General features: G+C 47.8%; 1 protein-coding gene across 1 annotated transcript; it reads right to left on the bottom strand.

Moving 5' to 3' along the window:
* Positions 1 to 13,648: 13,648 nt before the first annotated feature.
* Slc32a1 (solute carrier family 32 member 1) lies at positions 13,649 to 18,491 on the bottom strand. The gene is made up of 2 exons (XM_004867775.3): positions 17,859 to 18,491; positions 13,649 to 15,553 (listed from the first exon to the last, which is right to left on the bottom strand). Exons 1-2 carry the CDS (start codon positions 18,249 to 18,251, stop codon positions 14,366 to 14,368), a joined length of 1,581 nt encoding a protein of 526 aa, XP_004867832.1. The 5' UTR covers positions 18,252 to 18,491; the 3' UTR covers positions 13,649 to 14,365.
* Positions 18,492 to 24,689: the final 6,198 nt, after the last annotated feature.

The raw sequence follows: 24,689 nt of genomic DNA, 5'->3' as shown, positions 1-24,689 counted from the left end.
AGTTGAGTTCAAACTGTCAAAAAGCACATGTAGTGTTGCAAGCTGAACAAATTGGGTTCCAGGCTCACAGCCAGAAACCAACCTGAACTTCAGTGAAACTAAAGATGCAGCCTTGCTGGGATTATCCAGTACCCCACCTTAAATCTATGGCTGGCTTGCTCCAACTAATCAACATGGATCTGGGCTCTGTCTGCCTACTCTGTCTACCATTGACAGCAGAGACATGCCCTGAAGTAAACATTTAAAAAAAATTTTTTTTCTTGAATGTTCTTGGGTTTTTTTTTTATTAGTGTGTTAGTTTCTTTTCTCTCATTGCTGAGACAAAATACCTGATGAATCAGACTCTAGAAAAGCAGATGAGTCAGACTCTAGAAAAAGAACAAATCAGAAATAATCTCTCAGATAACTACAGAGATGGTGGCCATAATGAAAGACAAGGTTAGTGACTTTAGAGCAGGTTCAGAAAAAAAAAATAGAGGAATTTAGGAAAATGATGGAAACCATGAATGCCCAACACAGGAAAGAAATGGAATCCATAAAACAGATTCAAACAGATATTCAGGAGATTAAAAATTCCACTGAAAGTATACGCTGCATTGAGGACAGACTATCAGATATAAAAGACAGGATCACAGCTAGTGATCATGAAAAGAAAGATTTCTTAAAAATAACAAGGGACTACAAAAAAAATCAATCCAACAGCTGCTAGGTGATGCAAAGAAGAATAACATAAGATTGATTGGAGTCAATGAAAAAACAGGAGATAGTGCAAACAACATAAAAAGTCTGTTCACAGAAGTAATGGCAGAAAACTTCCCAGTGGAAATGAGAATTTGATAAGTACAGATAAGTTAGGCATATAGACTCCAATTAGCCATGATAAAAAACAAATCTACACCAAGGCATGTAGTAGTCAAGATTCCAGAAATTCAATATGAGAATAGAATATTAAAAGCTATTACAGTCAGGCATGGTGGCACACCCAGCACTCAGGAAGCTGAAGCAAGAGGATCACCATGAATTCAAGGCCAGCCTGGGATATATTGTGAGTTCGAGACCAACCTGAGCTACATAGTGATACCCTGTCTCAATAAAATAAAATAAATACTATTACAGAAAAGAAACAAATCACCTATAAAGGAAAGCCCATCAGACTTATCAACACAAACCCTCAAGTGAAGGAGAGCTTGAAGTGAAGTATTTCAAGCCCTAAAAGAAAACAACCTCCAAACCAGATTGATGTACCCTGTAAAACTATCTTTCAAAAGATGGAGAAATAAGATACTTCCGTGACAGAGAACACCTGAAGAAATTCATGACCACCAAATCAGGACTCCAAAATGTTCTGAAAGACATTCTAGAAAGAGATAATGAGGATTACAGCTCCATGAACCCCAACAGAATGAATCCACCAGGCAAGGCAAGTAATTAAACAGAGAAAAAAAGGAACCAACAACAGGAAAATAATATGACAAGGATAAGTCAATACATATCAGTTATAACCATCAATATAAATGATCTCAGTTCAACAATCAAAAGAAACAGGATGGTAGAATGAATCAAGAAGCATGATCCAGGAGCTGGGGATTTAGGTCAGTGGTTCCAGCACCTGCCTCACAAGCAGAAGGCCCCAAGTTTGATCCCCAGTACCAAAAAAAGAAGAAGAAAGAAGAAGAAGAAGAGGAGGAGGAGGAGGAGGAGGAGGAGGAAGAGGGAGAAGCAGTAGCAGTAGCATGCTCCAACAATATGCTGCAGATAAGAAACACATTTTATTCAAAAAGAAATTCATTGACTGAAAGTCAAAGGATGGAAAACAATACTCCATGCGACAGGAACCCAGGAAAAAGCAGGGGTAGCTATTCTATTTAAGGACAAAGAGGATTTCAGGCCAAGATTGATTAAGAGAAAGAAAGTCACTATTTCCTTGTAAAGGGAACAATCCAAGGGGATCAGATAACAATCATAAATATATATGCACCAAATACCAGCACACCCAACTCTATAAAACAAATATTAATGTGCATAAAAAGTCAAATAAGCACTAATATGATTATAATGGGAGATCTCAATACCCCACTGTCACAAACAGGCAGATCAACTGGACAAAAATAATCAAAGAAATATCAGAACTGAACCAAACTTTTGAACGAATGGACTTAGTAGATGTCTATAGATTGTTCCACCTCACAAATTCAGAATACACATTCTTAGCTTCACATGGGACGTTGTCCAAAACAGATCACATACTAGCTCATAGAACAAACTTAAGGAAAAGCAAAGGAATTGAAATTATCCCATGCATATTATCAGATCATAATACAATGAAATTGGAAATCTATGACAAAAGAAACCATAAGAACTTCATAAACACATGGATATTAAATGACACCTACCTGAACAACCAATGGGTCACAGATGAAATTAAAGAACAAATTTGACAGTTTCTACAATTAAATGATAATGCCAATACAACATACCAGAACTTATTGGATGCAATAAAAGCAGAAATTTATAGCAGTGAATTCTCATATCAGAAAAACAGTGAGCTCAAAAAATCTAATGTTGAAGCTCATTCTTCTAGAAAAAGAAGAGCAAGTCAAGCCAAAAGCCCATACAAGGGAGGAAATTATAAAGATCAGACCAGAAATTAATCCGATGGAGACTATGTAAACAATACTAAAACTATATGATCTTCTCAATAGATGCAGAAAAAGGGTTTGACAAAGTCCAACACCCATTTAAGATAAAAAAAAAAAACCCCTTCAGAAAATTGGAATAGGTGGTTTTTATCTCAGTCTGATAAAAGCTCCCTATGACAGACCAACAGCCAACATCATATTAAATGGACAAAAACTGAAAGCTTTCACTCTAAAATCTGGAATAAGACAAGGATGTTCACTGTTACCACTCTTATTCAATATAGTTCTGGAAACATTAGCCAGAGCAATTAAACAAAAGAAAGAAATAAAAGGAATAAGGATGGGAAAGGAAAAAGTTAAATTATCATTATTTTCAGATGACATGATTCTCTACATAGAAGACCCCAAAAACTCCACCAAAAGACTTCTAATTTTAATAACAAAATTCAGTAGCATAGCTGAATATGTCAACATTCAAAAATCAATAGCATTCCTGTACACAAATAACAAAGTCACTGAGAGAAAAATTAGAGAAACAATAGCATCCCCCAAAAATGAAATATCTAGGAAACAATCTAACAAAGGAAGTAAAATACCTTTACATGGAAAACTACAGTTCTCTGAAAAAAAAGATTGAAGAAAATATCAGAAAATGGAAAAATATCCCTTGTTCTTGGGTAGGAAGAACCAATATAGGGAAAATAGCCACATTTCCAAAATTGTTGTACAAATTTAATGCAATCTTGATCAAAATACCAATAGCATATATCACAGAAGTAGAGAAAACAATCCTAAAATTCATCTGGAACCAGAAGAGACTTAGAATAGCAAAGGCAGTTCTGTGTAACAAATGCAAGGCAGGGGGCATCACAATCCCTGACTTGAAATTATGCTACAAAGCTATGGTAATAAAAACAGCATGATACTGGCAAAAAGACAAAACAAAACAGACCCAAAGAGAAATGGAACAGATTAGAAGATACACAAACAATTTCAAACATACTCAGATACCTTATCTTTGACAAAGGAGCCAAACATGTTCACTGGGGGAAAGGAAGGTAGCCTCTTTAATAAATGGTGCTGGAAAAATTGGATTTCCACATGCCAAAATTTAAAACTACATCCACATCTTTCACCATATTCTAAACCAAAATTGAAATGGATTGAAGATCTAAATATTAAAACAGAAACACTAAATCTTCTGGAAGATAGAATAGGTAGAACTCTTGAAGACACTGGTGTAGGCAAAGACTTTATAAACAAAACCCTGATCACTCAGGAAATATCGCAAAGAATTAACAATTGGGATCTCATCTGAAAAGCTTCTGCACAGCAAAAGGAAACACTAGCAGAGTGCAGAGACAACCCACAGTATGGGAAAAATTTTTTGCCAGCTGTTCCTCAGACAAAGGACTAATATCTAGAATATACAAATAACTAAAAAAAAAATCAGATCCCCCCCCAAATTTAAAGACTCATCCCCAAAATGGGGATCTGAAATGAACAAACTCTTCTCAGATGAAGTAAAAACAGAAATAAATTCATGAAAACATGTTCAACATCACTGCTCATTTGAGAGATGCAAATTAAAACAAAGCTGAGATTCCATCTCACTCCCAGAAGAATGGCTATTATCAAAAATTAACCAGTAACAAATGTGGTGGGGCTGTAGGGAAAAAGGAACCCTTCTCCACTGTTGGTGGGAGCGTAGACTGGTGCAACTACTGTGGAAATAAGTGTGGAGATTCCTCAAAAAACTAAAACTAGAGGTTCCATTTAACCCAGCTATTCCCCTTCTTGGTATCTTCCTGAAAGAATTAAAAGCATACCACAGTGATATATGCACACCCATGTTTACAGTCATACAGTTTGTAATAGCTTAAACTTGGAAACAGCTCAAATGCCCATCAACCAATGAGTGGATATACAAGATGTCTTTTTTATACAATGGAGTAAGTACTCTGCCAAGAATAAACTTGAAATATTTATAGCTAAATGGATATACCTTGAGACCATGATCTTAAGGGAAATAAATGGACACATACATTTAAATACTTCATTGTCTCTCTGGTTTAAAAACCAGAAGTGTAAATAAGGACAAAAATGTATAAGAGATATTGGGAAATGGGAAGAAAATGTTCAAATGGGAAGGAGAACAAAAGATGGGGATGGGACAAAGGAATGAAGAGAAAAGAAAAAAAGAATAGAAGGGAAAAAATGGAAACAAAGCTTTTGTAAATAAGGAGGGGAAGAGGGGTCAAAGGGAAGGGGGAATGGGAAAAAAGAAGAATCAAGATATATTACCTACAGGTATTCCCTATGATAAATGTTATTATGTATATCTAAAATGTACCAATAAAAATTTAAAACACACACACACAAAAAGGCACCCAGTGACACGCCATCACCATCTTAGTCTGTCCAATTGCACTCCATAATGTTTGGAGGACAAAATCACCCACCAGCTCCTTTCTCAGCACATATCCCCATCATTAAGCAACGCATGACTATGCTTTTTACTAAGTGAGCCTCTAACTTTCACCCGTTATCTAAATATCCCTGTCATTTCACTTACATAAAACATGGTATCAGTTTCCATTTCCTGAAGAAGACTGCCAGGCCAGGTCTAGCTCCAGCTTGGCCCGCTGCCCTCTATTCCTGCAGCACAGCTGTCATCCTGGATGCTCGCTTTCCTGTCACCGCAGGAGTTTTTGACCTCATTTTTGTTGCACCCCATCTCCTACCTCCTGTGTACTTTTCTTTGGCTTATTCATTTATTTTAGAATAGATTCACAGTAGATTCTGGAATCTAAGTGAAGGTGCTGGATTAAATTTTTGGAACCTTGCATGTCTTTTAAATGCCTTTATTCTACGCTAGTGATTGATAGAGTCTGGTTGAATTCTAGGTTGGAAATCGTTTTCCTTTAGAATTGAAAACACATCCCATCCCGCCACACCCCCCCACCCCACCCCACCCCCGCCGAGTTCTTAATGTTGCGGAGAAGAATTTTGAAATTGACCTTTGCTCTTTTTCTATGTGAATATTTTCTTTCTGTTTGGAAATTGTTGTGTTGGCATGGATCTGTTTTTATCCATCGTGCTAAGTAGTTAGTGGTACCTTCTCAATACAGCAACTCAAGGACTTCTGTTCTAGAGGGTTGCCTAAATTACTGCTGATCCTCTCCCTGCTTTCTTTGTTCTGTCTTTTGGGACTATTATTTGAGATTTAGGCATCTTAGACAACTTCTCTAAATATATTTTTCTTTCCTCTTTCCTTTTCTCTCCTTCTCTTGGTTTGTAAAATAGTTGCCTTTAACTCTTTTGGTCTGTTTTTTATTTTTGTAATTTCTGCACAATGTGTTCAAATATCAGGTTATTTTTTCTTTATCTTGCTCTGAACTGTTATGTTCTTCAGATTGATGATTTGCATTTTGTGTTTTTTCTCCCTCTTCTCTTTCTAGAACTCCTATTAGATACAGTATGCCTTCTGCTTCTATTTTGAATTTCACTTAGCCTCTCTTTCATAGTTTCTATATATTTATATTTCTCTGCTCATGCTGAGATATCCATTCAGATATAGCTTCTAATTATCTCTTCTGTGATTTTAAAATATCAATTATTATATTTTTAATTATAGAAGCTCTTTTTCAAAGAGATTTTTCAAATATGGCTGGGTTTGTGTGTGTGTTGTTCTTTTCTTGATTGAAATGCTATGCCTTGAATAATTCTAAAGGTATTTTTCATAGTCTTTGTCAAATTATTCCATTATGTGAAATGCTTAAGAGACTAATACTATATTTTTTGTGTGTCTGTTAACTCACTATATTGGTGATAGGGTCCTCTTATATTTTGCAGCTTTTTATTATTAACTCATTTCAGTGGATCTCTTTCTGTGAGAACCCCTTATAAGTTAGACTGAGGACATGTGCCACAAAAGAATTAGTATACATGCTTCTTTCAGATGTCCTAGAAGTACATCAGCAGGGAACTTGTATTTTATGTTCATTTCCTGGCTGGGCATTTCTAAACTGGGAAGATAAATTTGAATTCTAAGCTCATGTGAGGGATAGGCTGATGATTACTAATTCTCTTGGGAATTGTTCTTTCTCATAAAAGAGTCAGATACCAGAGTGGCAAACATCTCAGTCATCTTCCTGTGCCATAGAAAGATTTTTCAGCCACTCTTTCAGTAAAGGAAATGTCACTGGGAAGTCTTGGCTTTATTTGAGGCATGGTTCTGACTCTTCATGTCCCAATGCCTAAACCTTAGTGTGTGTGTGTGTGTGTGTGTGTATGAGAGAGAGAGAGAGAGAGAGAGAGAGAGAGAGAGAGAGAGAGAGAGAGAGAGAGAGAGAGAGAGAGAGACACTGGGGACTGAACCCAAGACCTTCATGCTGAACTACAGCCCCACATCCCCTTTTAAAATTTTGAGACAGGGTATCACTAGGTTGCCAAGGTTGGGCTCAAACTTGAGATCCTCCTACCTTTAGTCTCCCAGAGTTCTGGGATCACAGGATTGTGCCACCACTCCTGGCTTTCTTGACTTTCATAGATATTAAAGCTAAACTTCCAAGTTACCGATGACAATAAGCCAACCTCAGCAAATGCTCATGTAATTATCACTCTGGTGTTTGGTTCTCTCTTTGAAGCATCTAAGCATTTCTTTTCCTGTTTTGTTTTGTTTTTTTCTGTAAGCTTAACTTTGTATTTAAAGGGATGTCATATTTGCTCTAGCATTTTTACATAATAGTAGCGAAGTGCCTTCCAGGTTCCCTATTCTATAGTACTGCTGATACTGCAGTTTATTCCGTATTTTGGTTATTTTCCATGTCTAACACTTTCAATGAAAAGCACCCATTGCTTTTATAGTTATGAGTCTGCCTGCAGGCTGGCCTGGCCTCACTCAATTCAAATTTCCCTGACTCTCATTTCTGCTTGATTACTCAGGAACTCCCACAGGCACTCAGGCATTCCTTTTTCTGCCAAAAGGCCCTTGTAAATACCTATTTTCCTATAAATACCCAGGGGACATCCCACATGTGTTTACAAACTACTCTTCTCCTTGAACCCTGAGGCCTCTTATTCATCTCTCATTGAATCTTTCCAAGAATGCACCACAACTTCAAGGTCCCAGAACTTCTTAGATATCCTTGCAGACAGGGACAGGATACTTTCCTCCCCCTTTTATGTTTGACTCTAAAAGAAGAGCCCCAGGTAGTATGACTTGGCACCCAGTGTGTTACAGAGATAGATTTTTGCCGAACAGCTTTATGATTTTACTCAAAAAAGTCCTTTTCCTAGTGCCAGCCCTAACTCCATTTTCTAAATTAAAAATACTGTTGAGTATTAGGTACCATACTGATTTTAGAGTTCCCCATCCCAAGCCTTCCTTACTTTATTCTTCTTCCAGGAGGTTCCTCACTACCTTCTGAACACTGACTTCTATTGGCCACACTGCCAGATTGGGGGACACTAGACAAGGGCAGGGCATGCAGTCTGCAAAGCTCCAAAGAGGAAAACAAGTGATAGAGTCTGAGAGATCAGCAGTGCCTTCAAGAGTGTTCCAAAGGCCCAAGCAGCCTTGAGATTCTGAGGTCCTTCTTCTCATGTATGTCCTCCCACCCCTAGATTAAGAGCCTCTCTCCCTGGGGAGAACAGGGTTCAATTAAGAGCAACAATTTTGTTAAGAGTCCCCTTGACTCTCAGCTAATGTTGGGAGCCTCAAGCTTGAGCCTCGGGCCAAATGGCACTGTTCCTATTTGGGTCTCCAAGACCTATCCAAGGTCTCTGTAGCAGGTGTCACGGAAGCCCTGCACATGATCCCCTAGACACCCACAGCTCTCATGCACAGCAACCCATTGGCTTCTAATTGCAAAGTCTCTGGAACTAAGTGCTTTTCCTGGCTGAAAGGGCTGGAAGTGTGAATTTAAGCCATCCCATCAGAGGACAGGAGACAGGAATTTATCACTGATTGAGTGTTAGGGAATAACTCCTCAGTTCTGAATTGTCCCCCAGGGTACCCTAGGAAGTTCTCAAGAATTAAGGGAGGAGTCAGATGGTGTTATGGCTTGTATCTAGGTGTCCCCCCAAAGCCTCATGTGGTCATAGGTGGGGCTTTTCAGAGCTGGCTAGATCTAGGGTGTGTGACCCTGGGATCAAGTATGTGATGCTGGGATTGATTCATGGTACAATGCTAGTATTAAGGGTGTGAGCAGTACCCACCCTAAGGGTGAGCAGCCTGGATAAAATACAAGAGACAGAAAGAAGGCTGCTGTCATCATTGCTTGCTGCTTGCTGGTTCCCTACTTTGCTGCTTGCTGCATTGCTGCTTCTGTCTTCTGCCTACCATGAACTGTTTCTCCTCTGTGATGCCCCTCGGCCACACCACCCTGCCTTGGAGCCAGCCAATTATGGACTGAAACCTCTATGAACTGTAAGCCAAAATAAACCTTTCCTACTTTAACTTTGGGTGTCAAGTATTTTGTTTTAGCAATGAGAAAAGAAACTAGGACCGATGGGGACACTGGCAATGACTGCTGACAGAGATCTCAGTGTCCATAGCTTCAGGTGAACTCAGGTACCGCTAGGGGACACAGGGTAAAACACTGACAAGTGATTACAAAATGAACTATAATGCTCAAAATAATATCATGTTACCCTACTGTCTTATTCACCACTCTACTGTCTTATTTCCCTAGGGCCTAGAACAGTCCTTAGCACAATGTATGACCTACAGTGGATGCTCAATAAATATTTAGTAAGTAAATCCTGCATGCCTGCCAAATCTTGAAACAGGCACTGCATAACACCACTTGCTTTCATTCTGCTCTTCCTCTGGTTGTCCTTCCCTCCCTAGTCTAGACTCTGGACCTATCATCCTTTCTACAGCATCCCCAGTCTCTTCCTGTTTCCATCCCATCCCTGGAGGGTTACTGGAAGCTGCTCAAAGCACAGATCTCCCTCTGCCCCACTCTGTATGGCTGGGCCCTCATCTTAATGGGTAACCCTGGCCAAAGGCCCTGCTGTCTCCCGTACCCTCTTGGACCCCACAGCTGGCAAAGGTGTCCGTAGCAACACTATGGAATCACTTGTAGCTAGTCTCTTGGAAAGACTCAACTCAATTCTTTAGTGGCCAGAACTCATTTCCCAAACTCTCTACCTTACACTCAGAGCTGCAACTAGCACAAAGCAAAGTAAAGCATTTGCCTCAAGAGCAAAATTTAAGAGGATGCAACAACAACAACAACAACAATTCAGTAAGCAAGACAAGTTACATTTTAATATAATGTGTTTAAACAACCAAAGTTAGTGTAAAACGAACCACCATGTTCAAAATAATATGGTGAACAAAATAACAAACATTGAAATAAAGACATGATGGGTAATGCAAACTTTTTGCTTCACACTTCAGTAAAAAGTTCTTTACCCTGTGCTATATCTGAATGTCACTATTATAGGTCTTGCATGCTCAAGAATTTGGAAGGAGCTGGGCATGATGGCACATACCCATAACCCCATCATTCTGAGAGAGTGAAGCAGGAGGGCTGCAGTTTTGAGCCCAGCCCAGGTAATTTAGAAACTTAGTGAGATCTTGTTTCAAAATAAAAAGTAAAATGGCTGGGTATTTAGCTCAGTGACAAGATCCTGGGTGTCAGGTAAAAGGCCAAAAACCAAGACCAGACCAGGCCACAACAAGTCTTTATTAGGGGGACAGATCTGCTGGGGTGTCTCTGAACAAAGGAGAGACAAAAAGCAATATAGCCAGGACAGCAAGTGCCTTTTATAGGAGCAGGGGTGGGGTTTGTAGGAGCTGAGGTAGGGTTGAGTGAGGTAGTGGCTAGGGAATGGAGGAGCCAGTGACATCACTAGGTGATAGGAGGTGAGCGAGTAGTTAGGTTACTCTTTAGGTGGGAACAGGGGCATGCTGGGAAGAAGGGTTTGTTCTTTGATGGGAGCAACCATCTTGGCATGACGTCACACAGGGTAGGGGGCAAGGTACCATAGGAAGAGGGCAGCTACTATACATAATAGCTGCTGAGGTAGTGAGAGACCTATCACTGGGTTCAGTCTCCATTACCATCACACACACATACAGAGAGAGAGAGAGAGAGAGAGAGAGAGAGAGAGAGAGAGAGAGAGAGAGAATTATACAGATGTCTATAACCTTGCAGTGGATTTTTTAAAAAGGTGCCATATTGAGTGGATAGATGGATAGATTGGGATAGACACAGCGATGTAAATGTTAATCATTCAATTTAGGTATGCGTATATGTATGTTTGGTGTAAAATTCTTTCACCTTTCACCTTTTCTGTATGTTGGAAAATTTACATAATATTGAAAAGGAAAAAATAAAAGACATTGGGAAATGCACCAAAGGCTGGGTCCCTGATGTTGAACCGGCCCCTCCCCCCAGCGCCTGCATCTCCTTACACCCCCCACTCACAGTGGGGAATGAGCTTTCTAAGGATCTCCCCTTTCTTTTTAAAAATCCCTCTCTGGCTTTTGTCTCTGCAGTGGAGCCTCATAGCATTCTGAATGGTCCCTCACTCCCTCCCTCCAAGTCCCCTGGGACAGAGTAAATCAAGTAACAAGACATGTCCCATAATCTACCAGCCTTCAGAAATAATGACCAAGAGCCCACTTTTGAAATGGTGTGCTGAAATGAAGCACCAGAGGGCCAGGGATTTAGCTCAGTGGTTTCACCGCCTGCTGCGCAAGCACAAAGACCGGGTTCGATCCCCCGGTACCAAAAAAAAAAAAAAAAAAAGCACCAGAAATAAGCAATAATTAACTAGGTAGGGTGTGGGGAAAGCAAAAACTATTTAGGAGCTGTGGGCTGTGCTCCAGAAAGTTTACCCAAATAATATAGGTGGGGAACCTCTGAGGGCCAGAAGCTTGGACTCTCACCACTGAGGGGCAAGGTGGAGCCATCTCTGGATCCTGAGTCTGACACTTCCAGGTTTCTCTGGCAGGCTAGAAAGGGTCTTGGCAGTTCTGGGCGGGGTTCCCTGGTGCCAGGCCAGTGTACCAACACTTCTGTTGCAGATAGGGACTGCTTAGGAAGGTTTGTAACAAGTTGAGCCAGGGTGCACTGTAAGAACTGATGGGAACCTGGAGAAGCTGACACAGATTCCTTGTCTCCGCTATGCAACCCTGGCGTGAACCTCACCTGGCCTACCTGCTCCTTCAGATTCAGAAACTGTCATTGAGCTCACTGTGGCCAAGGATAAATTAAGACTTCTTCCCTTCCTCTTCTGCTCATCAACTAGTTGACATGGTGGCTGAGTCCAGAGATGGGTCCCAACTATTCTGACTCCCCATTTTTCCCAGTGGCTCAAGTCTGGGGATTGGTGTCCTACTGGCCAGGGTACAGGGCTGGGGGATTTGGGGGACTGGTTCTCCTGCTTATGTCACCATCAGGATTTGCCCCTGGGGACCTGGACTCCTGCTAGCTGAGCACAAAGACAGGGAGCCAGGACCCAGTAGAGCAGATCCAAGCAAACTCCAGAGACTGTCCAGAGTCTGCCTGGTGCCTCATGTGTCCTTCCAAAGATGGGAAGGACAGATGAAGTTGGTGTCATGTGATACTCCCACCTCTCCTTCTGCTATAGAAGTCCAGGCTTTTTCTGGAGGCTACAGACTGAGATCAGACTCAGAGCATACCTCTGAGAACCCCAGGGTCATGGAGCAAGGGGACAAACAATCCTCCTCCCCAGGTCTGAAAACTGAGAAACCTTTGGTTAGTCCTGGAATCTGAATATACAAAAATAGCCACAAAGGGGGAATCAGGCAGACAATGGCAGTGGACAATCAGTTTAAACAGTCAGCATCACAGCTGCAGAGGGCACCAGATCCTATCCTCCACCTCTCCCACTCCCATTCTGTGGCTGCAGAATCAGTGCTGTGAAGTCACCCTGTCACAGGCACATCCTGGAGCATGTCCACAGGCAAACATGTACCAAGGTTCGCACAAGACAAAGATACAGCAACCCTCACACCCAGTGAGAAACATATAACTTGTTCAGGCACTCTCTAGGTTCTTTCTCATACAGCAATCACATCTGGAGAAAAGACTAAAAAGGTTTTCTCTTGTAGCCACAGAGGCCCCCAGAACAGTTCAACTGTCCTGCACTCCCAGCTCCCATCAGTGAAGTCTGACAGTGGGCCCTTTCCAATAATCCCCACAGGCACTACAGGTGGCACTCTGTGGGATCTACACACACACAAATGTGCTGGATCCCTTAGGTCATTCCAGCAAACACATTCTCAGACAGACTGCACAAGATAAGGGGAAACTAGGACTCAAATGACTGGGGGCTGTTGATCCTAAATGGCTGGGATCTGTCAAGTCTGTGTAAGCCCCTGCTTTGACTTAAAGAGAGGCACTCCTGCTCCCAGATGCCTGCAAAGCTGGGTTGGCATCAGGCCCAGGGGGCCTGGGAAATACACAAGTGCTCCTTTATAGCTTTCTTCACAGCCTACTGCGATGGGGTGCATTTCTGCTCCTCTGGTTTATTGTTTGGCTCCCTGCTACAGGAATGTAATCCCCAGCAGGGGAAGGACTGAGTGTGAATTTGTTTCTTCTGGTCCCAAAGATAGCCCCAGCCCTAATGGATTGTCTAGAAATATTTGTTTGATAAACTTGTAGGGTTTTTATCCAAACAAGCACACTCTCATCGCCTCTCACCTTTAAAGGCCTGGAGGCTGAGAGTTTACACCAAATTCTCAGACAGGTTCAAGTCAGGGGAGAGATTCCCGGCAAACTCTCCTGGTGCCTGAGGAGGCTGCCGCCCTTTTCTCCTCCTTTCCCGAAACACCTAGAGAGCCTCCGCTCCTCGCTCCTCTCGAACCCAACCTCTCAGCTCCCCTGAACTCTCCTAGGATCTTTTAATCAGAGCTGCTGCTCCTCCACTCTCTCCTACTTCATCCCCCCCTCCCCAGTGGTTCCCCCGCCCAACGCTGGGGTCCCTGCTGCAGTGAACTCCCAGAACTGACTCGAGACCGTGCACGCCTTTGTTTCGTCTTTATTTGCGGATATTATTATGCACCGCACTCTAAATTAGAGATAGATTTTTTTTTCTGATATACATTTCATCTGATTCACCACGAGCACACCACACGCACAGTAGGACAGTTCCACAACCTGATAAATTGCACAAGATGAATGTGAATTCCTGGAAACCAGCAGGCAAACCTGCCCGCTGCGGCTTCTCCCGGCTTCGCCGAAGGAAAGCGCCCACCCACAAAGGATTTCTCGGTCAGCCTTTCTGGCTGCAAGGTTGAAATGTCTCGGGAATGGGAAGCGCTCTTGCTGGAAATGGCAGGACACTGTAGATTCCGAGCACTGGATGGCCGTGAGATGTCCCCCCAAGGTCAAATTTCCACGCCTGGGAGCTGCATCCCTTCTTCCTCCCTTCCTCCCCACTGGGTGACTGGAACCAAAGTGTTGGGGCCCCCCTGGAAGCGCAGGACCCCTTGCCCACCAATGCTCCCCGCCTCCTCCCCAAAACCAGGGAGTTGTGGAAAAGAAAGGACAACAGAAACGCAGACGCAATGGATCACGGATCCCTATTCCCTCCCACCCACCCCCGTCCCCGAATAATCAGAAACTAGGAACCGAGATGTTTAAAGCTTGGCTTCCCAAGCGCGGCGGCACAGAGCACGGTGCTGGTGGGGGTGGGCTGGCGGGAGAGCAAGGGAGAGCGGCCGAGCTCACTCTCACACCCTAGTCCTCCGCGTTGGTTCGGTAGGCCTCGATGAGGCCCTCGAGGGAATGCACGAAGCCGGACACACTGCAGATGCCGCCGATGACGAAGATGGCAACGTCGAAGAAGACCTGGTGCCACAGCAGCTTGCGCCAGAGCAGGCGCAGGTGGAAGAGGCTGGGGAGCAGGAAGCAGAGACCGGCGCCGGTGAGGCTGCCGGTGAGGCCCATGAGCAGCGCGAAGTGGGGCACATAGATGGCCATGAGCAGTGTGAAGACGACCAGCGCGCAGCGCAGCGTCAGCCCCCACGACTTGAGGCGCCCGTCGCCTCCGTAGCAGGCGGGGAAGAAGGCGCGGCTGCCTTCCTGGAAGAGCGACTTCTCCAGCACCTCCACAGCAGCGAAGAAGGGCAGCGGGTAGGACAAGAGTGCCTTGGCCACCAGAAAGATGTTGACCACGGCGCGGATGGAGCCGGGCAGATTATCCGTGATAACTTCCTTGGTCTCGTCCGCCCAGGTGAGGTAGGCGACAAGCGCGAAGAGGCCCTTGAGCACGCAGGCGGCGATGTGCGTCCAGTTCATCATGCAGTGGAAGTCGCTGGGCTGCTGCATGTTGCCCTCCAGCGAGGGCAGGAAGATCTGCGACGTGTAGCTGAACACGATGATGCCGATGGAGATGGGGAACTTCTTGACGTCGATATAGAACTTCACCTTCTCCCAGGCCCAGTCGCGCGCCCGCGAGAGACAGTAAGCGATGACCAAGATATTGATGACGAAATGGGCCAGCGTGCACAGTAGACTGAACTTCGACACGGCCTTGAGGTTCTTTAGGAAGGCGCAGGGTAGCAGCACGGCCGTGGCGATAATAGACCAGGACTTCTGTGACACCGGCAGCCCGGGGAAGCTGTTGTACATGAGATTGCCGCTCACCACCACGTACAAGATGCACGTCATCACCAGCTCGATGATCTGCGCCACGTTGACCACGCGGCCGCCCAGCGTGGGGAAGCGCGGCGCACAGCACGCGTTGGCTATGGCCACGTACGAGTCCCGCACGCGCACCACCTCGCCGTCCTCGTTCTCCTCGTACAGGCACGCGATGAGGATCTTGCCGGTGTAGCAGCACACCACGGCGGCGAAGATGATGAGGAACAATCCCAGGTAACCGCCGTGTAGGATGGCGTAGGGTAGGCCCAGTACGAACATGCCCTGTGGAGCGGAGAGGCAAGCAAACGGGGGCGCTCAGTAGACGCAGCCCAGGAAGAGGACCCTGGGGGTGTGGCCTAAAACTAACGCAAGGGGGCGCTAAGAGAGGATGCGACTCGAACCTGAGGCACGAGAGAGGAAAGATAAAGGGTATGCAATGCAGGAGAAAGGGGGCCGAATGGGAAGCCTGGTGGGATGTTGAGTCCAAGGAGGAAAGGGAGGTGTTTAAGGATGAAACTGAGAAGGGAAGTTGGGCTAATGGCTGGGAGGTGGGGTGGGGGATGAGAGTAGGGGGAATATGGGGGTACTTGGGGGTGGTTCCTGGGGATGGAACCGGAAGTGGAGATGAGAAGGGTCTGGACGGAGCTTGATGGGAAAAGGGCTCTTTAAAAAGCAGCTGGGCCGAAGTCCCTGGGAAGTGGGCACGGATTTAAAGCGGGCTGGAATGGGGGGCGCGCACTAATGAGGGAAGCGCTCTTGTCTAAGGGCCAACTCCGAAAAGGAAACGTTAAGGGCTGCAGTAAGAGGAAAAGGAGATAGCTTAGAGAGGAAGCGGGGCTGAAAGTGAGGCAGAGCCAGGAACGGAGGCAATACGATCCTGGTTTGGGGGCGCAGGTGCTTTGGGGGCGCAGGTGCTTTGGGGACTGGGGTGGAGGGGAGGAGGCAGAGTCGGAAATACAGTCTTAGAACAAAGCTGGAGCTGCGTTGGGACCAGGGTTAGCTCTAAGGAAAGGTCCTAAGCAGGAATGGCAGAGGCCAGTAGGAGGGGGAGCCCACCTACCCAGAAAGCGGGAGCAACGCAGGAAAGCAAAAATCAAGCTGGGGTCTAGACTCGAAACTGTGGGGCCGGGCTGGCCAGGCTATAGAAGTGTGGCGTGGAACACACATGGGGGTAGAAAAGGTAACGAAATCCAGAGTTCCCAGAGGCCTGTGTGCCCCTAGCCTACTGCCCTGGCCTCTCTCCGGGCCTGTACAACCGGGCCTTGAGAGACATTGGGGGAGGGGTCACTAGGCGGGGCGGAGGGGGGCCCTAACCAAGTCCCTAGCCTATTAGTGCCCTCTCGCCAGACACTGGAGGCATCTAATAGGACTCCTGCTGAGCCCAGCAAACGGAGCAACCCTGCTGCAGCCTTCCCCAACCGGGAATCCACGTTCTTCGCCTCAACGACTGGGCGCTGCGGGGACGCCGCGGGGCCCAGTCCAAAAGCCAGGGGGCACCTAGAGCCCAGGACTCCTCCTTCCCTGAAGCTGCGACCTGCCAGCGTCTGCTGGCTCCCAGGGTCGTTTCGAGGCCTCCAAACGCCCCGTGGCGGAGCCTGACGCCTCCAGGTGGGGATTGGGGGGGTGGGGGGTGGAGGGTTAGGGGGTCGGGGAGTAGACTTGGAGGGCCTCGAGACCTCGGGCTGTCCTAAGCCTCCTGACCGGGCTTCCCCAGGGTCACGCGGAGGCGCGGGCCGCCTCTGCGGTGCAGCCGGGATTTCGGGCGAGAAGGGCAAGTCTGCGCGCACTACGCAGCTCAGAGCCCCGCGGACCTATGTGCTGGTGTGGGCACTCCTATGTGCCTTCGTGTGTAAAAGTCCCGGTATGTCTCCAACAGGGCTGCAGCTGGGAGAGCAGGCTGAGTGTTATCTGCACAAATGTGTGCCTGAGTGTGCACATGTTGTGTTCAAACGAGTGTGCGTTTGCTGTACAAAGGTATATGCTGCTGTGTGTAGGGCTGTACGCGGGTGTACTTGAGGATAATTCTGTGGTCTATAAATAGATGCGTGTCGTGTGCGTGTCTGTGGGGAGGGGTTGTGGGCCTGTGTGCCTGCCCATGTACGTGTGCACGCTTTATGCGTGTGTCAGGAGAGGAGACTCCCAGCTTAGCTATTTCCCTCTGTCCTTTCCAGCCGAAAATGTAGCTGTGACTCCATTCCGGAGTTCAAGGCGCTACTCCTCTCCCATCCTGATTTTCTTGCTCCCTCATCCCTCCCGCTCTCCCTTACTATCCCCCCCCCCCCCCCCAGCGCATTTCCCTCGATTTTTGCAGGGTCTCTGGACCAGGGCCTCCCTCTCAACCTCGGCCAAGCTATCCTGCAGCCGAGGTGCTGGGAGAGGGCGCGACTCTGGGCGTGAGACACCACCTGGGGGCGTAGATACCCGAGCAAGGCCAGGAGGGATTGGGAAGGGGAGACACAGTCACCCTTCCTGGAGGGGGTGTCGAAGCCGAAGCAGAAGCCCAGGTTGCCGCTGGGTAGAGGCAGAGCCCGGCACTCCGAGCTGGCCTGGGGATAGGGGCTGAAGAAGTGGGGAATCCCGCGCTCACCTGAATGGCGTTGGTCACGTTCCAGCCCGCTTCCCACGCCGTGATCTTGGGTTTGTCGTGGCCCCCGAACTCACCACCGGCCCCCATGCCCTGGTCTTTAGAGCCTGAGGGCGGCAGGGGAGCGCCGCCGCCGCGCTGGTAATGGATGTCCCCTTCGACGGGCGGTTCTGCGCCCTCCTCTCCACAGGGCTCGCCTTCGGCTTTCAGGATGTCCATCTGCAAGCCTTGACGGTGCTCAAAGTCGAGGTCGTCGCAGTGCGCGAAGCCCACCGCCTCCTCGTCTGTGGCCGCCTGAAAACCCATCCTGGCAAACATGCCGCTCACCTTGGCCTGGGACTTGTTGGACACGGACGTGGCCACATTGGACAGCTTGCTGCGGAGCAGGGTGGCCATGGCGGCGGTAGGGCCCGAGAAAAGGACAGAAGGGGCCGAGGACGCGGCGGACGCGCGTCAAGACAGCGAGGCCCGGGGGCGAGAGGCCGCTATCTCCGCTCGCTGTCCCCACTGCGCCGCGGGGCGCTCTGGCTCATGACCCGCTAGAGTGGCATTCGAGGCTCGCTCAGGGCCGGACCGGGCAGGCGAGCAGCGGGACCGGCGGAGCGGCGGCGGCGGCGGCGGCTAGTGCAATGCGGAGCTGAGCCAGGCGCGGGCTGGGCTGCGGAGGGCGGCGGCGGCGGCGTCAGAGCCGCTACGCGAGGCTGGCGCGGCACCCCCACCAGCGCGCAACCCAGCGCGCCCGCCCTTCGGAGTCAGGCGGTGCGGGGGTGGAGGTGGGAGAGGGGAAGCCCCCGCTCCCCGAGGCTGGGGGAAGGAGGAGGGGGCAAGGAGAAGAGAAAGGTGGCACGAAAAGAATTCCAAAGTGAGGTGGGGGCTGGAGAAGGGTGCCCTTGGGAGGACAGCCAGAGGAAGCGCGCGAAGGGAAGCGCGGAGGGCGGGGGGGGGGGGAGTGCTGCATTTCTGGAGGAGGTGCTAAACTCGGCCCAGGCCCTTCCCACTTCGCCGCCGCGCGGAGGGAGGGGTTGAGGGGTTGGGGTGGGCTGATTCTCTCTGTCTCCGGCTCCTGGACCAACCTTCCAGAGTCCGGTAGCTGCACAGCCCCAGATCATCCGGCCACGGACTGATCCGGGAGGCCAGAAAGCCGGCAAGACGGAATTGCCCGTCTTGGACGGTGCCGGCAGCGGACCGTCTGGGCGTCGGTTTGTGTCACTGGCAACCATCACTCGCACTTAAACCGGGCCCAGGTGCCCATAGAAGGCAGAAATGGTGGACACGGATCGCTCTCAAGGATGCTCCGCTCCGAGCCCGTCACCTAGGATCATCTGGGCTGTTTCTGCTGTCCGGGGACGCCGCCGTGGAAGCGATTCGGCAGGGCGCTCGCCACCAACCGCTCTCCAAGTTTGTGCTGAATGGAGGCAAAAGGTTGGCTTTTCGCTTGCGGGGTGGTGGAAGGAAGCAGAACTTTGATGACACTTCTCGGTCGGCTCTTGGCGTGTCTGTGACTGCCTTCGCTGAGAGGTGCGCTGCGGGTGTCCGGCGAGGAAGAAAGAAGGGTTCGCAGCGCCCGGGGCCTGGGCGTGGAGGTGCGCTTTGCGCTCCGCTCCGCCCCGGGCTGCAGGGCCTGGACGGTTTCTGTTCAGTAGGGTGTGTGTTACGAGCGTGGATAGGACAGAGATCCAGACACAAAGACAGACAAGGCATCAGTTACTGCAGTGGGCTGGATCTGTGTGAACTCCGAGAGCGAGATTCGGTAACTGGGTGCAGCTGGTGCGTGTGGCTCGGTGCACATCGGAGTCTGTGCGTTCGAGGCTTGTGTGCGGAACTGGTTGTCCACGTGTTTCGACTGGGGTTGCCCGCGCTTGTGCCTCGGTGAGTCCCTTTGTAGCATTCTCTGTGTGAGTCGTCTGCTCCGTGGGGGACCCTGTGTGTGTCCCCAGCTGGGCTCCCGTTTGGGACTTCTCCAAAGCAGCAAACCACAGGGTTGTACCCGGCAGTCCCTGCGAAGTAAAGGCTGTGACTGAGGGGAGGAGGGAGCAGCTGAAGGAACCAGAAAAGGAAGAGACCCCCAGGGTTCCCTCTCGGGAGGCCCCTCCTCCCTGGGAGCCCCAGTCTCTTCCCTGGCAGGTTTTCTAGATTAGCTCACGCCAGCGCACAAGTAGGGCAGCCTGGGGACTGTGACCAGCGAGTTGGCTCTGCCAGGACAAGACAGCTCTGTTCCTACCCCGATTCCAAGCGCCTCACAGTCTTCCTGAAGAGGCTTCCCTCCAGGTAGGAAACCGTGGGGACACTCACAGACGCTCTTCATCCCTCCCTAGGTACCCCCTTCATTTCCTCCAGGACCTCAGCAAATCCTCCACCTCTTGCCTGGCAAAAACTAAGACAGAAACCCTCCCCTTACCTTGAAAAATTTCCCAGCATCTCCAGCCACTGTGATCAAACCCTTCACAGAGCACTTCCCCAAAGACAGACCCTCCAAGTCATGATAAGACTCCAGCAAAGACAGAGCAGAGACTCTTCCTCTTTAAATACAAAGATCTTTTCCGAAGAGGATTTGAAGCAGAAGGGATCCCCATTCCCAGAGTTTGTCTGTATAGGTCCTCCCCCAAGTCCCCAGATTCCAGAGAGCTTTGCCCCGTACAGATTCCTCTAGACAAATATCTCCACGTCCTGCCCCTCTGTCCCCCTCTATTCCTGGTGGAATTCTTCTGGCCCATACAATATGATCTGGGCAAAGAGGTCTTTGTAGTGTTTTCTAGTGCCTCCCTGTGTGCCATTGACACTCTAACCTTAAGCTGACCATCAATGCCTTCTTGGACAGGTGAGTCCAAAATGCTTGTACTCTTTTTCCTTTTCCCCACATGATGTTCATTGCTCTAGGACCCAAGCAGGGCTGTGAGGTTCTTGGTCAATGAGAAATGGGATCATTTATTCATTCATTCAGCGCACCTTTTCATCGCCCTCCCTACGCGTGTGACTCTGTCCTGACTGCTGTGGGAATTACCAAGACATGAAAGCATGGTCCCTGCCTATGTTCCCACCCTATATCTTGGTCCAGGAGTGATCTCAGAGAATACTCAGACCAATTATCCTTTCTTCTATGCTTAAAATATCTCTACAGAGCCTCCCTTGAATCCCAATTGTATGATAAGCAAATCCACATCCACTTAATGAAGTGTGCTGCTCAAGGTCACCTAAAATCCTGACACTCTCCTGTGTGCTTTCCCTCCACACCTCCTTGTCTTTCCATCTTCCATCCTTGACTGTTGTTTGGTATTTGGCCACTTCGCTATTCAAGAAGACAAAAGTCAAAATTAGATTTCAGTCCCCCTGTAGTTAGCCACCAGCAGTTGTGAAAGGAGCTCCTCTCTTCCTCCTCCTTTCCTGCTGTTTGCAATAATACCTCTTCCCAGGCTGAAGGTAGCTGTGGCAGCCCACCCCTTATGGGAAAATCCTGCCTGGCACGTTCTGGGTCTGTGACCTTTGACTACCTACTTCTCTTATCCTCATTTTCTCATCTCATATGAAAACAATATTTGTAGCATCAGAATGATTGACAGTTCAATCCGATTTTGTATATAAAATGCTTAGCATGTACTAAGTGCTCAAAATGTGATTATTACTCTACTCAGTTACCATTTCTCATTGTGCGTATATAGGGGTGGGAGAGGGAATGCATATACAAGAAAAACCCTATGCTTGGGTCTGAGGGTCTGAGGGACCCTACCCTTTCCAATCCTGAGCTGGCCTGGGAGAAAAGAATGGAGTAGGGCAGAGGATGGGGACCTGCCAGGTGACCCAAGAGACAAACAGGATGACCAACCTAGCTGGAAGTGAGTCTTCACCCTTCAGAGTCTCCTAGATAGCTCCTTTCTCCATGAGAGGAATCTACACAACCTGGCTCCCGGGTTCTAACACAGCACATGCAAATACTCTCACACAGAGAATGACAAGCCAGCTGACTGATGCACAAAGAAATGATGACCAACATACAGATTCAAGTACATTGCTAGGTTTACACAGATTGACAGAGCAACACAGGTCAAGGACAGGCCAGCACACAGACACAAGATTTGTATCAAGACTGGCCACACACAAAGAAACCAGGACAGATGCCCATGGATCCATCTGTTTGGGTAAAGTCACCCAGATAACAGGCTCAGGCACTTGGCATTACAGGGACAGATGTACACGTGGAGAATCCTACATGACAGGCTCCTAGACACAAGAAACACACGATTCACACCTAGACCAGTAGTCAGGAATATGCTTATGTGATTGCTAAAGGGGAAAAGAGAGAACAAAGAAGGAAAGAGGGAGACAAAAAAGGAACAAGCAAGAAGAGGGCAGCAGGTAGACAGAGCAGATCATGCCAGGAGCAGCCACTAGCTAGTGGGACACAAAAGAGGCAAAGGTGTTGCAGCCTTCCCCTAAGACACTAGGAGGGAGACAGTGTGTGAGGAGGGAGCAGGACCTATCATTGCCTAGCTTGGAAGAGGGGTATCTCCTCCTGGAGCCACAAGGTCTCATTGTTTTGGGGGAAATGAATCACTGAGAAGAAATGGGTGAGGGATTCCCAGGATTCCCACAAAGCTTCTATGAAGCAGGGAATTCTGGGTCAAGATTCTGGATCAAAAAGGCTCCAGGCTAGTTCCCTGGAGCCAGGTCCCGATGAAATACTTCCTACCAATACACACACACACACACACACACACACACACACAAACACACAGGAGCTCAATCCCTGTCTTTGGTATGTTCAGTACCCAGGGAGTTAAATGCCTAACTAATAGAGATAGAGGCCACTTTGAAGGAATAAATAGGGTTAAACTGAACTGGGCTTATCTCCCAGAGCAGACAGCAACATGGAGAAAGGGGGGCATGGAGCTCTTGATTTAATGGCCTGGAAAGCCAACATCATGAGCATCATTTCGGGGCTGAATGATCACAGACAGATCCCCTCCCCCTCTGCAGACTGTGGCTTGGAGCTCTCCTTTTCCAGAGCAAGGTCTGCCTGTGAGCCTTTTCCTGCTCAGGAGGTAGGTGCTGCTCAGTAAATCACCCCACTCCCCAGCATCGGGGCTAGGTCATTAGTCAGGTTTCCCTACAGCTAGAGAGAGTCATGTTCACCTTCCCCAAAGCAGAAGCCAATTTCCTGATGCTGTGTCCGTGGGAAGGAGGAGGGGGACAACAAGGCTGAAGTCTGCAATGGGCAGTCCATGCATAGAACAGCGATGCTGATTCTTCTGCCTTCAGTGACAAGTCAGGTGGGACCGTAGGGGTGTAGGTGCTGTCTCTGTTAGTTCAGGCTCAAGCATATTAAAATACATCAATGATTGTGTAAATATTAGCAGTTTCCCTTGCTGAAGTGGTAGACATGACCTCTCCAGAGACATCTAGGCAGGGGCTGGATGCCCTATCAGGCACAGTGTCCAGAGGAGTCCTGCCTCAGGGCAAGGAAGATTGGATTTCATTACCTCTTGGTTTCTAGGTACATGCCTTCCATGCTGAGAGCTCTGGGAAGGAGCCAGGGAGCAAGGGATATGTGGAACCTGGCCTTACTCCTGGCAGCCTTCTTTTTTTTCTTTTTTTTTTTGAGACAGGGTCTTGTTATGTAGTTCAAGTTGGGGTTGAACTTACTATATAGCCCAATCTAGTCTTGAACTCTTTGTGATCCTCCTGCCTCAGCCTCCCAAGTGCTGGGATTACAGGCCTGCACCACCACGCCCAGCTTCTTGACAGCCTTTAAAACCTGGAAATGCTGCCAGAACTGAAGGAGGAGCCCTGGACCTGTTTGGTGGGTTGACCAATGGTTCCTGCCCAGTTCTGAGAAAATGACCTCCTATTATGCTGGGAGGCAAGGGGTGCAATTAAATTGGTATCAAAAACCATTTTCCCCCAAGAACTTTTAGTGTGATTAGTTGAGGAAATACACACACAGTGGCCAAAGTCCAGCCCTGAATTCAGAGTCTGTAATGCTTCTGAATGGATTTGCCTTTTATCCTCACATCTTCTCTGTTGTTGAAAGCTAGTCATATGTACATATGTGAGATGTGACTTTTGTTCAGAGAATGCTTGAGGTGCACATCCAGATTCAGAACTCTTGCAAGAACCCTCAGCACTCCTTAGGAATCTGTCAGTGACAGAAGAGAGAGGGCAGATGTCTGTGAGTGATCAATTATGACAATCAGAGCCATGATAGAGGCTCTGATTCCAGGGAGCCCTGTAACAATTACTCTGGGCTCCAGGAGTGCAAAGGGGCCATGGACCTGACCTCTTGCACCATCGTGCTGTTGGTGTAGAGCTTGCCTTTATCGAGTGCTCTTTGTATTCCTGAAACCGTTGAAAGCATCTGCGGATTGTGACTTACTGTGTTAGTAACTTTCCCCTCATTCCTGAGACAAAATACCCGACATCCAAAGTTAAAGGAGGACGGGGTTTATTTGGCTTACAGTTTGTAGAGGTTTTAGGCCATAATTGGCTGGCTCCAAGGCGGGAATGACAAACAGGCATTGCAGAGGAGAAACAACATGGTGCGTGCAAAGTAGCAACGGTAACAAGAGGGACTTAACAGCATCTCCCTGCTGCTTTTATCTCATTCAGCCTACTTAGGGTGAGTAGCACTCACACCCTTAATCCTAGGGCCCTTGAGCCTAGCATTGCATCATGAATCAATTCCAGTTTCACACACTCTAGATCAAGCCTATGACCACATGAGGCTTTGGGGGGACATCTAGACCCAAACCATAACACTTTCTCCTCAGGTTCATCTCCTGTCTCCACAGGAGGTTTCAGACAGGCCATGGAGCACTGAACATGAGGAGATGGTCTTGGGTG

Source organism: Heterocephalus glaber, unplaced genomic scaffold (assembly GCF_053883595.1).
Source record: "Heterocephalus glaber isolate CG9 unplaced genomic scaffold, H.glaber_assembly_v1.0 deba00001532, whole genome shotgun sequence".
In the NCBI taxonomy this organism is placed as follows: domain Eukaryota; kingdom Metazoa; phylum Chordata; class Mammalia; order Rodentia; family Bathyergidae; genus Heterocephalus; species Heterocephalus glaber.
Note: the sequence above shows the minus strand (reverse complement) of the source record. Positions and strands in the feature narration are given on the sequence as shown.